Source organism: Odontesthes bonariensis, chromosome 20, assembly GCF_027942865.1.
Source record: "Odontesthes bonariensis isolate fOdoBon6 chromosome 20, fOdoBon6.hap1, whole genome shotgun sequence".
In the NCBI taxonomy this organism is placed as follows: Eukaryota; Metazoa; Chordata; class Actinopteri; order Atheriniformes; family Atherinopsidae; genus Odontesthes; species Odontesthes bonariensis.
Window position 1 is genome coordinate 23,631,237 of NC_134525.1, and position 12,814 is coordinate 23,644,050.

The 12,814-nt window shown below is 42.8% G+C and overlaps 1 protein-coding gene across 2 annotated transcripts; it reads left to right on the top strand.

Annotated features, from left to right (window-relative positions):
- The first annotated feature begins 881 nt into the window (after nt 1–881).
- LOC142369625 (copine-3-like) lies at nt 882–11,630 on the top strand. Of its 2 annotated transcripts, XM_075451915.1 has the most exons (17): nt 882–1,194; nt 2,519–2,652; nt 3,052–3,231; nt 3,530–3,604; nt 3,689–3,760; nt 3,865–3,948; nt 4,996–5,085; nt 5,853–5,951; nt 6,267–6,353; nt 6,447–6,506; nt 6,595–6,728; nt 6,878–6,932; nt 7,069–7,120; nt 7,238–7,371; nt 8,054–8,290; nt 8,554–8,666; nt 10,299–10,389. In XM_075451915.1, exons 2-16 carry the CDS (start codon nt 2,521–2,523, stop codon nt 8,662–8,664), a joined length of 1,602 nt encoding a protein of 533 aa, XP_075308030.1. In that variant the 5' UTR covers nt 882–1,194; nt 2,519–2,520; the 3' UTR covers nt 8,665–8,666; nt 10,299–10,389. The 2 variants fall into 2 exon arrangements, with proteins under 2 accessions (XP_075308030.1, XP_075308029.1); XM_075451914.1 differs by lacking the exon at nt 8,554–8,666 and having other exon boundaries at nt 885–1,194; nt 10,299–11,630.
- The last annotated feature ends 1,184 nt before the right edge of the window (nt 11,631–12,814 follow it).

The window sequence follows — 12,814 nt, forward strand, 5'->3', positions numbered from 1 at the left end:
TTTTTCTGTGATTTGGAGCTGTATAAATAAAGCTAAACTGAATTTAAATAGCTCTATAAACGCAGGGCTTCCCTGTCCTTCAGTTCCTCTGTGTTTTAGGTCATGAACCTTACAAACTATCACTCATATGGGCTACTTTGAACTAAAGTCCACGTTTATTGTGGAAAAGGCGGAGCTAATAATAGTTCATTCAATAAAAAAAATGGGAAATCAGAATTTTCAAGTTCCAACTGGAAAAAAATAACACCAACTATGAATGCCAAGAGAAAGGGCAACCCTGTCACACACTAGGTAGTGGTCGCCATCTTGGAAGCTGTAGTAGTGAGGTTCAGTGATTGACAATTCAAATGTAAGAGGAGAAAGCAATGTGAGTTTTGAACAAAAGAAGTGTCGTAGAAAGACAACATGAGAAACAAAAGAGTTATCATGATGACATGTTATGGAGGGAAGCCAGGGACCGGTGTTTGGAGATGAAGGAACTTTGTGAGTAAGTGGTTTGGATGCTATGATTTGGAGTGATTTCTCCACTAACACGCCCAATGTGGTTTCAATCCAGCAGGTAACACCAATGCTGGAATCCTGATATCTGTAGATTGATGTAAAAATACTGTCAGCTACGTACGTTCATCTTATGCTTTCCTTTTGAACAACCCCCCCCCCAAAAAAATAAATAAATAAATGAAAATTAATTAATTAGGCTAAATATTGAAAGCATTTGCGTCATTATTTCTCATTGAAGGAGATGACTTTAGTACAACTCCTCCAAATGCTTTTGTAGAATCTCTCTATCACTACTCGTTCTCATTTGAGTCATTTTAATGTAATACTGCGAGATAAATGGCTAGCAGGGGCCCATCTGAGTGGCCTCCAAAGCAGCAGCAGCAGTAGCAGTAGTAGTAGTTCCAGAGAGCTACGCCTTTGGCTTAAAGATTATTGCTGTGTCTCTGTTTAAATCTACTGATAACTATTTGTGACGACAGATTTTCTAGTTTTCTCCACCCTCTTCTGTCTTCTCCTCGGGTCCCCTCTTTGCAGGAACGACGCTGTCTGACCCGCCTTCCATAGCCTCTCGGTGGGCGTTTAAACTACAAGCTTTTCTAAAATATCTGCCTAAGTTGAACAGGAACGCCGAATCGTCAGTAAGGAGTATTTTCTTCCCTTGAGTCCCCCGTGACGTATCGGACATTTGTCGCGGTAAGCCTGCATCTAAATTTGAATCATATCTTGCGGAAGTCAACGTGAAAAAACAGAAAACATAATCAGTTGTCAATTTATGCTTTCGCCCTGTTAGCTTTACGTTAGCTATAGCATTTTCTCATAAACTACCCATTACTATAGCATGTACGCTCCACACCCATATTTATGCGTATTGTGTCATATTTTCCACGTGTTTGTGTCATAGGTTTATACAAAGTACTACTGTATTGCTACGTTACCACTCGAAACCACTCCAAAGCTACAACTCTTAACTAATCCAGGCGAACGAAACGAGACCCATAAGCTATAGTCGTATTAGCCTAATCAGATAACTTTAGCTCCCTGTTGACACACTGTAATGTTAAGTAACGAGACACCCTTTGAAGCTAAGTAGAAACAAACAAGCAAAGTCAATTCTTTCTTTTAGTTTCGTTTAGTAGTTCCATCACATTTTGAATTATCTTGGCAGACTTAGCCCCACGGTCAAACCAACGTAGGGTCCACATTTACTGGAATAATGTTCATTTTTTCAGGGTGAACATTTCTTTACACTTTTATCAAGGTCTGGCGCGCGTGCAGGCTTATTCAAGGCTGATTCATACTCGGCGCAAACGCGCAACTGTTCTGGCTCGAGAACCATTAATGACGTCATCGAAAGCGCCAGCCCCTTCACAGTTCCTTCAGCTCATAAGCGCAGTTTGCGCCGAGTATGCGTCACATTTGCAGTTCTCTCCAAACCAGCGAGCGTCACTGTTGAGGAAACAAGCTGAAAAGCATACGAAGAAAGCATACACAATGCCACCTGTGGTGTCACGTCAGCAGAGGCTGGCACATCTGATGAGGAATAAATTTACTCTGGGTGTAGAACTGTATATGTATCTCAGAGCTAAGCGGCTGCGGCAAAAACAGAAGAGAAGGTGGAATGTTCGTCCTTTGCAACAAGACGAACTTTGTCAAACGTTGTCCCAGTGTAACTTCATAGACTTGTCGTACAGATGTTTGTAGAGGCGCATCCTCTCGGTCACCGCGGTCTCTGCAGTGTTCATTTTTTTCTTTTTCTTTGTCAGCTGTTTCCGGTTGAGCGCGCGCGAAGTCAGAAAAAAAGTTGTGTGCACGCCCTTGCGCCGCGCGAGGATTTTCTAGCTTGCGAAGGGGGGCGTGGCGGAATTTTGGGACACGTGACCGTTTGCGCCATTTGCGACCAGCTAGTATGAGCGAGGTCGCGCCGAGTATGAATCAGCCTTAAAGGCAGTGATTGTGTTTAAAGTGTGTGTTTCTCACACCACTGTCTGTGTGGTTTCCCCATCTTGTTACCTGACAGACATGGCTGCTCAGTGTGTAACCAAGGTGGAGCTCACCGTGTCCTGTGACAATCTGCTGGACAAAGACATCGGCTCCAAGTCTGACCCCCTGTGTGTCCTTTTAATGAGCAGCTCCAACTCCCAGTGGTATGAGGTTAGTAGGATGAGTAGACAAAAAAAAAAAAAGACGGTGGTGAGTAGTTACAGAGGTGTTAAGACGGAATGATCTCATTGGTTTTTTTTAAAGCACACAGTGCAATCACTGTTTTCCAAAATAGCATCAAAGGCAAATATGGTGCCCGGGAAAAAAATACTCCATACTACTACAATGCACCTTATGTGTGAGGACGTATGTGTTAGGTGTGGTCATTTACATCACTGTATCTATTGCAAGAGAAAAGCAATTGAAGGTACTCCAGATAGTACAGTTTTCCCTTCCTATTTCACCGCTGTGCCAAACACACGCTTCCCATGGTCAACTTGTTAAAGTTGTTTAACAACTTGTTGACAGCACTACCTTTTTATCAGACTTCTGCTTCCAATCATTCGACAGGTTGACCGCACGGAGAAAGTCCAGAATTGCCTCAAACCCAAGTTTGCCAAAAAGTTTGTCATCGACTACTACTTTGAAATAGTTCAAAAGCTGAAGTTTGGGATCTACGACATCGACAACAAGACGGTTGACCTGAGTGATGACGACTTCCTGGGTGAACTGGAGTGCACCCTGGGCCAGGTACATGTCTTCCTCTTTTCCGTTGCGCAGCTGTAAACTGAAAATTTCCTCTTTCATTGCTTGGCTTTAGTTTGCCCATGTTAGAAATCTCTGATAAACACTGACTGATAAGACTCTGTGTAGTGTGACACCAAAATGTGTTTACTCCTCCATGCTGTCACAGATGCAATTTGCCTCGGAGTCGAGTTACCGTGTTCTACTGCAGGCTGAGCTTAATCATTTGGCTTCTTTTTGCTGAAGCTGCCTTTCTTCATCAGCATGCTCGCTTTTTTTTTTTTTTTTCTGAACCTGCATTTAGGTCGTATCCAGCAAGAAGCTGACCAGACCGCTTGCGTTGAAGAACAAGACCCCAGCAGGAAAGGGGACAATCACAGTGCGTAGCAGAGGGAGCGATGGGAAAACATCGTACGCTGCGTTTGAGTTCTCTGTAATAAATTTGACCTGCTTTGTGCTGTAGATCACTGCAGAGGAAATAAAAGACAATAGGGTTGTGAATTTTGAGGTGGAGGCAAGAAAGCTGGATAACAAGGTAACGGTTCTGTTTGAAGTCTTAAAGGCTTTTGATTTCGTGGTATTCAGATGCATTTAACTTATTGAAGTTGTCTTCATTCTGTTATTTGTTTTCATCCACAGGATTTCTTCGGGAAGTCTGACCCCTATTTGGAATTCTACAAACTGACAGACGCTGGCAGCTGGCAGCTGGCTCACAGGACTGAGGTAAGTGACTGTGGTGCTTCTGGCTGTATATAAAGCTGTAGAATGATGTTAGTAACGGCACTTTGGGACTTTCACCGCCTTCTGTAGCTGCAGCATCCCTTTTTTCTTTCTTTTTTTTTCTTCCTTTTTTTTCATAGCATCTGAGCTAAGCAGCGTTTGTCACTGCAGCCTCTGCTCTCTGTTTGTAACAGCGCTCTCTACTGCTATCTGTTGGCTTGATATGAATTTTTTATGGCCAAAGTTCATGTTAGGAGAAACGTCTTGATCAGGACCCCTGATCTGAGATCAGATTGGGACACATTTATTAAACACTTGCTGCTGAATAAACACAGATTTCAGTTTTTGCTTCACACTTCCTTTTCTGTTTGGTTTTCACGCCCAACTGTCTGTGAAAATGAGAATAACTCACAGATTTCAGTTTTTGCTTCACACTTCCTTTTCTGTTTGGTTTTCACGCCCAACTGTCTGTGAAAATGAGAATAACTGTTACACCACAGCCTTTGCTTAAAGTGGCGCATTACACCACACTAACCTCTGTGTAATCAGTCCAATACCCTGTGATGCTGAACCACGCCACATACTCTACAACTGAGGCTCTTTAGGTTGTAGGAAATGTTCGGTAATCTGGTGATACGCTGTAACTGTGTGGTGATTTTCTAAATTTCAACTTTGGGTATCAAGAAACATACTGACTTCAGTCAGTGTTTGAATTTGGTCACCGCATTCTGCACATTCTGCTCTTGTTTGAGGCAAAATAAACAGGGGGGGACTTCATAATACTGTTCCCCTGTATGGATAGAATTCAGTGGGAATACTTTTAATTCTTTTAGCAGAAGGAGAACTTGTCTCTTGTCCCCGGTCAAATGATTTATTTCTGTAATTTACAGTACCAGGTGGTCTGCCTTTCCTCTGGTTTGCTTGCTTGTTTCCCCACCGACACGTTGGCATCATCTTTGGCTGTAAAATGCAAAGACCAACTGCAGTTTGAGTTTGGATTTGAAGATGTGTTCTTGATTGAGAAATTTTACCTGCCTACTGTGTTCTCAGGTGGTGAACAACAACTTGAATCCAACATGGAAGCCCTTTCGAATCCCCCTGCAGTCTCTCTGTGGAGGCGACATGGAGAAATCCATAAAAGTAAAACATCTCCTTCTCTCAAATGTGGAATGTGTTCTAACTGCTGCTCACACCTACAGTCACATTTGTGCCTTTTGGTTTGATTTCAGTTTTTTTTTTATTCTCAAGACTTAATGCAAGCACCTGAGCCTTAACCAACAATAAAATAAAATAAAATACTTCCTTTCAGACACCAAACATGTGAACACATGAACAGTGTATTTAGCTTTGGTTTGATGGTTTATATGTCTTTAACCTCTGAAGCGAACATGTCAGGAAGGAAGCGGCTTCCCAGCAGGCAGGACATGTGAGTTCCCCCAGTGCGACACCGTGTTTTGTCTTCTTTCATCTTACCATCACTTACTGGGTGGGCTGTGTGTGAACGAAGCAGATGGGAACGATACCAGTTGTTGTGCGTCTCCAGCGCTCCAAGTTTTCTCCATCCAGGCTAATTTTGCCATAGAAGCATTTGTCTGAAAGTACACTTCTTTAGAACCTTTTACTGCCTCTCTGTGGAGCACAGCCAGGTGTTTTCGCCGAATTTCACCTTCGCATGTTTGTTTCATCTGTTGTGTTCACCTTCGGAGAGGCGCCTCACTCAAACAACAAAGCCTTTCTCGTGTACCTGTAATGGAACAAAGTAGTGCACGTGGAAGAGCTTTTCATTGCTCAGCTTTTTGGTGAGGCTTCCTCGTTTGGGTGAAGCGGCCTATTCAGTAGTTTTTACATTTTTTTTTTAAAGTCAACCTTTAACTCAGCCGCAGCCTAATGTTGCTACCCGTTTTCAGGTCGAGTGCTACGACTATGACAACGATGGCTCACACGACCTCATTGGAACCTTTGAGACCACGATGAAACGCCTCCAAGACGCGTCGCGGACTTCTCCGGTATAAGCTCCTGTGAGCGTTGCAAATGCAGCGGCCAACACTTCAAACATCTCGTCCGACTTAAGGCTGTTCGGTCTTTATGTCATGTTATGTGTGACCCTGAGTCTGTTGTGGAGGACGTTTCCCTGTTTAAAGGCAGTTTCACCTCTTTCCAGTTGCCCCATGTGTGCTTACAGGTCTATTGTTGTTTATGTATGTTATTGTAAAGTTCCCCTGATAGGATTTCCATTGTTTTGTGAGTAAAGTTGAGTTAAAAATATTTGACAAATTTATTGTTCTTTGTGTTCTGGCCCTCGCTGTTTTTGTTTGTTGTAGGCAGAGTTTGAATGTATGAACAGTAAAAAGAAGCAGAAGAAGAAAGGCTACAAGAACTCTGGTGTTGTGAGCGTGAAGCTGTGCCAGGTGGGGTCTTTTTTTTTTTTTTTTTTACGTGTTTAAGTGTGACATCAGATGTGGTGGAATAATCTTCTATAACACAGATGCTTCATTTTTAAGGTGGTGAAGGAGTATACCTTCCTGGATTATATAATGGGAGGCTGCCAGATCAACTTCACTGTGAGTTTGGGCTTCTCTTCTGATGCTCATTGGTTTGTTGATGGTAAACCCTTACAACATGTACATTCCCCCGCATGTCTACCGTCAGGTGGCCGTCGACTTCACAGGCTCCAACGGGGATCCCAAGTCTCCTCAGTCACTGCATTACATCAGTCCTCAGGGTGTTAATGAATATCTCTCTGCTATCTGGTCTGTTGGCAATGTCATCCAGGATTATGACAGGTAGGAATGCTGTCCTATTCCTTTAAGAAAATTGAAATATCTTCAACCCCGTCCAGCAACATAGCTTGCATGCCTGTGTGGAAGCTTTCAGGAACTTGAACATCGAAGTGTTTTGCCTCTTTAATCGGCGTGCTTTGTCTTTTGTGAAGTGACAAGATGTTTCCCGCATTTGGCTTTGGAGCCCAGATTCCACCCACATGGCAGGTGAGGCTCGCATTTACAAGTGACGCTACAAATTGCTACAAAAGTTTAAGCCGTGTTATGTTTTCTGATAACAAAACAGTCATGTTGGTTTCACGCAGGAGAGAGATTATCTGACTCTAATGGTATTATCTTACAGGTTTCCCACGAGTTTCCTCTTAATTTCAACACATCGAATCCATTCTGTGCAGGTGTGTTAACAAGGTTAATAGAAATGCATTCTGAGGCTGGTTAAATGTGTTGGTATCAGCTGCACTGCATGTGCAGCACGGTATGACGGTGAATCCTTGCTGTTTCTTCGTGTGAAGGCATTGAAGGCGTGGTGGAGGCCTACAGGGTTTGCCTGCCTCAGGTCAAACTGTACGGTCCCACCAACTTCTCCCCCATCATCAACCACGTAGCCTGCTTTGCTAAACAAGCCATCCAGCAGACCACCGCATCAGTGAGTACATCCCTGTCAGCAAAGGCTGGGGCTTTTCATTTGGGGCCTGAAAAAATGTGAATGTGTTTTCTTTGTGGGGGAAAAATTAAAAATCGGTTCAACATAAAATGTGAGTTACACATCGTGGCTCAAAGGGATCCACCGTCTGGTAAATGGACTGGTGTCATCTGCCAAGACAGACTGTTTGAATTTCTATATATTACCCCGACCAAACTGGACCAAACAGATCATATTGTGAGCGTGAGCATCACAGTCCTCTACTGTTTTGCACATAGACGATTTGTTTTGACTTGTTCAAATTCACAACATCTTCAAAAGAACTCATCGCCTCTGTACTCACGGCGAACCTTTGGTTTTCCTCTGTTGGCCATTGTGAGTGAGTATGTGGAGCCAACAGTACTGATTTCCTGTAGAATCCTCAGAAGGACGCGGATGTTGCTTTGATGGTTTGATCCAAGATAACAGACTTCTACAATGATAAGACACTTATCACAAGAAATAAAACAGAGGGTGAAACACAGCACAAGGATTTAGATGTAGTTGGTGAAACTGCAAATTTAGATAAAGACACAAATTTTATTTAAAACAACTAACACGTTGTTGTTACATCCTGTGTTGTTGTTCTACATCCTGTGTTTTTTTTTTTTTTTTTTTTTTTTTTTTTCCCGCTTTACTTCCACAGCAATACTTCGTCCTGCTGATCATCACAGATGGAGTGATCACTGACATGGACCAGACGCGCAGTGCCATCGTCAACGCCTCTCGGCTGCCCATGTCCGTAATCATCGTTGGGGTCGGAGGGGCGGACTTCAGCGCCATGGAGTTCCTGGACGGTGATGATGGCCGTCTCCGCTCTCTAAGCGGCGAGGCCGCCATGCGGGACATCGTCCAGTTTGTGCCTTTCAGGCAGTTTCAAAATGTGAGTCACAGTGAAAACATCACTCGGGTCTTTTCAGAAGAAAGGGTTTTGAATGGCGGTTATGTGATTTCAGCTGATTTATTTATTTTAAGAAGCTACCTAACCCATTGCTGTTAAGACCGCATGCCTCTCAAGCTTTTTTTCCCTCGGTACTCCACTTGGTTGTCTTAGGTTCTCCACCTAATGCTCCCTAATGATTCCCAGCCCCACAACTAAAATCATCTCACTTGCGGTAGCTTACATGTTTGCCTTGTTTTTTTCAGGCGCCCAGCCAGGCTCTTGCCCAAAGTGTATTGGCCGAGTTACCTCAGCAAGTGGCTTCCTTCTTCAGTTTATTCAAACTGAAGCCTCCCCACGATCCCAATCCTTCCTAGGGGTACCCTGAATATTATAAGTCATAAACCCCACTTTTATCCCCCTTTTTTTCCTGTGAACTACAGTCTGAGTCGTTGCATGTTTTTAACTTTGTCGTCCTCCTTCCAACTTTTCCAACATTTTCCGGAGGCTTTTGCTCGTGCTGAGAGACAAAAGAGTTTCTTTTTTTTTGGGGGGGGGGGGTCAAATTTGCGACGCAGTCGCCCCGAAGAGTGAAGACGAGACTCGTGTCGTCTGATATTTTTGATGCGACACGATTGTCTCCAAATAAATCGAATCCACTTCTGCTGTGGTTAAACATCTTTGGACAAAACATAAAGCCGTACAGAATCTGATTATGTGCTGTCACATAGATGGATCATATCAGGTCTGAGCAACCAGAGCACACACCAAGTAGCTTCACCTCTTAGCTGCAGCTGTCTTCTCCACCTTGATTTCTCTTCACCTATCTTCTCGTAACTTGTAAGCTCATCTTTTTGTCAGTTTCTTAAAGCGCATGCACACGAGCTGTAAAGCCCGACCCAGCATGTAGTCAGAATCGGCTCCTTCAGTCTTCTGTGTGGACTGATGTCGCCTCTCTGAGACTGGAGGTGGAGCTTTACAGATTAAAAGCAGGAAATATCCACCTTATGCATTACTGGCTGCACTTTACACGGTCTGGTGTGTTACAGCTTAAAGGGATAGTTCGCCTCGGGATAGCTGTATGACATCCCATATTAGCAATATCATTTATGAACATTGACTTACCCCCTGCTGCGTCCTGTGAGCCGAGTTCCAGCCGAGTTTTGGCGTTGATGAAGGTAGTCCGGCTAGTTGACCGGGGCCTTAAAAATAAAGCATTTTGTTTTTCAAAACAATATGCGTTCAAAAGAGTAATACATTTGCATCACAAAATCGTCCCTCCAGAAAAAGTCAGACCTCAAAATCGCTTGGCGCTATTTTCTCTCAACCTTCGTATCACTGCCTGCTGTGTAAACTGTGCAGACCGAGCAGCACACAGGTGGCAGGTGGCTGCACGCGTTGATACGAAGGTAGAGAGAAAATAGCGCCACGCGATTGTGAGGTCTGACTTTTTCTGGAGGGACGATTTTGTGATGCAAATGTATTACTCTTTTGAACGCATATTGTTTTGAGAGGCAAAACACTTTATTTTTTAAACCCCAGCCAACTAGCCGGACTACCTTCGCCAACGCCAAAACTCGGCTGGAACTCGGCTCACAGGACGCAGCGGGGGGTAAGTCAATGTTCATAAATGATATTGCTAATATGGGATGTCATTCAGCTTCATGTCAAAAGAGGCGAACTATCCCTTTAAGGCAAATGTTTATTACTCAGAAAGATGCTGCTGCGTAACTGGCTCTTTGCTACTTGAGCTGCTGTAATGCTGCAGCACACCTATGCAGGAAGTACAGCACAAAATTATTCTCAAAGTCAATTTTAAAGCAAGGATTATCAAGCTAATAAAAGGGTGGAATTTTCCTTCTTAACCGTCTTCATCTGCATGGCATGGCAACTCGTTTATTACGAATGAACATCACACAATGAGTCTGTTGCATCATGAATTTCTCCTCACTGTTTTTTTTTTTTTTTTTGTTGTACTCATACTTCTCTCACTCATCTGTTCACGCTTCAGGCTCCCCGTGAGGCTCTGGCAAAGTCCGTGTTGGCCGAAATACCCACTCAGCTGGTGGACTTTTTCACCACAATGAAGCTCAGTCCGCCCAACCCGAGTCCTGCACCAAACCCCGTGGGAACCGAGTGACATCACAACGAAGAAACACATCATCCTTCTTAATTCAACCCAGAGTCGGCCAGGCCAACCCAACCCAAACCACACACTGTGCATCCTTTGGATGTTCTTGTCAGTAACATTCACTTATGAAGCTGTTTTTAAAAAAAAATTCCATGATTCAGAATAAGTGCACTCTCTGAATCGTCCAATCATTGAAAAAAGTATGTAAATAAAGAAAAAGCACTAATTGCAGGAACATTTCCGTGGGATATAAACTACCCACTTTCTCTTTTGAATGCATGATAGGCGTTTGCAATGTAATTTAATTACAATTTAAATTGATGTCTACGGAATGAAATCGCGAGCACTATCAAACTATAAAAATGCTTTGACTTCTATATTCTCAGCAAAGCCGGAAGCTTAACAAGTGCTTGCATCGCTCGACTCTTCCTTCGTAGCTTTGGCGTCATATAGCCTGACGGGTTCGCATGTACGATGAATTCCCGCAGCTGAGAATTTACTTTGCATCGGAACGGCACTCTTTGCTGTTGATTTCATTTTAGAACTGTGGATGTAACTTCCTCGGGAGAAGGTCCGGCGTCAGGCACAAATGACCAAGCTGAACTAAAAGAGAGAAGTTATGATACTAAAAAGTAGTTTAATGCTCACTTAATTAATGTCCCTTCACAGTATGTCCGTATAGTATCATCATTTAAATTTGAGGCCATCTTTTGTCAGATGTGTACATCCTAACATGTATGTCTATAATTTTTAATGTTGTGTTGTTGTACGTGTTTCTATCTGCACTCACAATAGTTCAGTCGGTTTAAAAAAAATTTTTTTTTTAAGATCCAGTATTTACATATTTTCCTCAAACAAATTGCCAAACTCAGACTGCACTATTTTTTTATATAACTGGAAGGTTTGCTTTGATTGTACCAGCTGCTTTGGAATACTTTGCTTCCCACATATAGATTATCAAACGAACTTTGTCTTTAGTTTTATGGATATGGTCAAACAGGAAAGTTCAGTATTTAACAAGCTAGCTCTCTAAAAACTGTCACTAATAATCATGATTGAAATCTGTGTATTTGCCATAAGCTTTTCCCTTTTTTTTTTTTTTTTTTTGTATCTGATGTATCATGTTGCATTCCAGCTGCTTTGTACTTCATCAGAAATGGGAATTGTGCCTTTGAACATTGAGCTTGCAAATAAAACACCTCAGATTCTTTATGAATTGGTTGAAACTCTTAACGTACACCAAAAACAACATCACAGGGCTCCTCCAAATGCGTGTAAGCTTTCATGTCTCAGAGATGAACCCAAGTCACGAATATTCTGTTGAACGCACACGTTAGGACGTGCGCTGCTAAGTTCTGAACATCTTATGCAGAAGTTTCACCAGACTGTCCTGACTTTATCGAGCATAAATTGAACGACGTCAGAGCCTGTAGCTGACGATACTTTGTTAAAATATTTTTTTAAATCCGCTTTAAAATACTAACAAAAGCCACTGCTGCCACATACTGGAGAGTTGGTTCCTGAACAGCATCGACTTAAAGGGATAGTTTGCCTCTTGACATGAAGCTGAATGACATCCCATATATGAACATTGACTTACCCCCTGCTGCGTCCTGTGAGCCGAGTTCCAGCCGAGTTTTGGCATTGACGAAGGTAGTCCGGCTAGTTGGCTGCTTAAAAAAAATAAAGCGTCTTGCTTCTCAAAATAATAGCCGTTCAAAAGAGTAATACATTTGCGTCAAAATCATTCCTCCAGAAAAAGTCAGACCTCACAATCGCTTGGCGCTATTTTCTCTCTACCTTCATATCAACGCGTACAGCCACCTAGCGATAGCCGCACCTGTTACGGTGTTTACTGCTCGGTCTGCACAGTTTGCACAGCACGCAGTGATACGAAGGTAGAGAGAAAATAGCGCCAAGCGATTGTGAGGTCTGACTTTTTCTGGATGAACAATTTTGTGATGCAAATGTATTACTCTTTTGAACGCATATTGTTTTGAGAAGCAAGACGCTTTATTTTTTAAACCCCAGCCAACTAGCCGGACTATCTTCGTCAACGCAAAAACTCGGCTGGAACTCTGCTCACAGGACGCAGCGGGGGGTAAGTCAATGATGATATTGCTAAAATGGGATGTCATACAGCTTCATGTCAAAAGAGGCGAACTATCCCTTTAAAACAGTATTTGGACCAAATCATGTTGATATACTGGATAATATCGAGATAGTTACTTGAATGTCTGTATTTTCCTTCTGCGAACACGTAAAAAAAAAAAAAAAGAAAAAAAAAGAAAAATCCCATTTCCACCAGCACGACTGCGCTCATCTTTTCTGGAAGTACCGTCTCATTGACTTTGTAGTCGGTCACAGCCTTGAAAAAGTAACAAAGCCATGGGAGG

What these genes read in the sequence shown, in the direction of transcription:
- LOC142369625 (XM_075451914.1), top strand. Translation starts at nt 2,521, where the DNA reads ATGGCTGCTCAGTGTGTAACCAAGGTGGAGCTCACCGTGTCCTGTGAC. An exon ending in AGATTCCACCCACATGGCAG is followed by an intron (nt 6,933 to 7,068) that starts GTGAGGCTCGCA and finishes ATTATCTTACAG; the next exon opens with GTTTCCCACGAGTTTCCTCT. An exon ending in CTTTCAGGCAGTTTCAAAAT is followed by an intron (nt 8,291 to 10,298) that starts GTGAGTCACAGT and finishes TTCACGCTTCAG; the next exon opens with GCTCCCCGTGAGGCTCTGGC.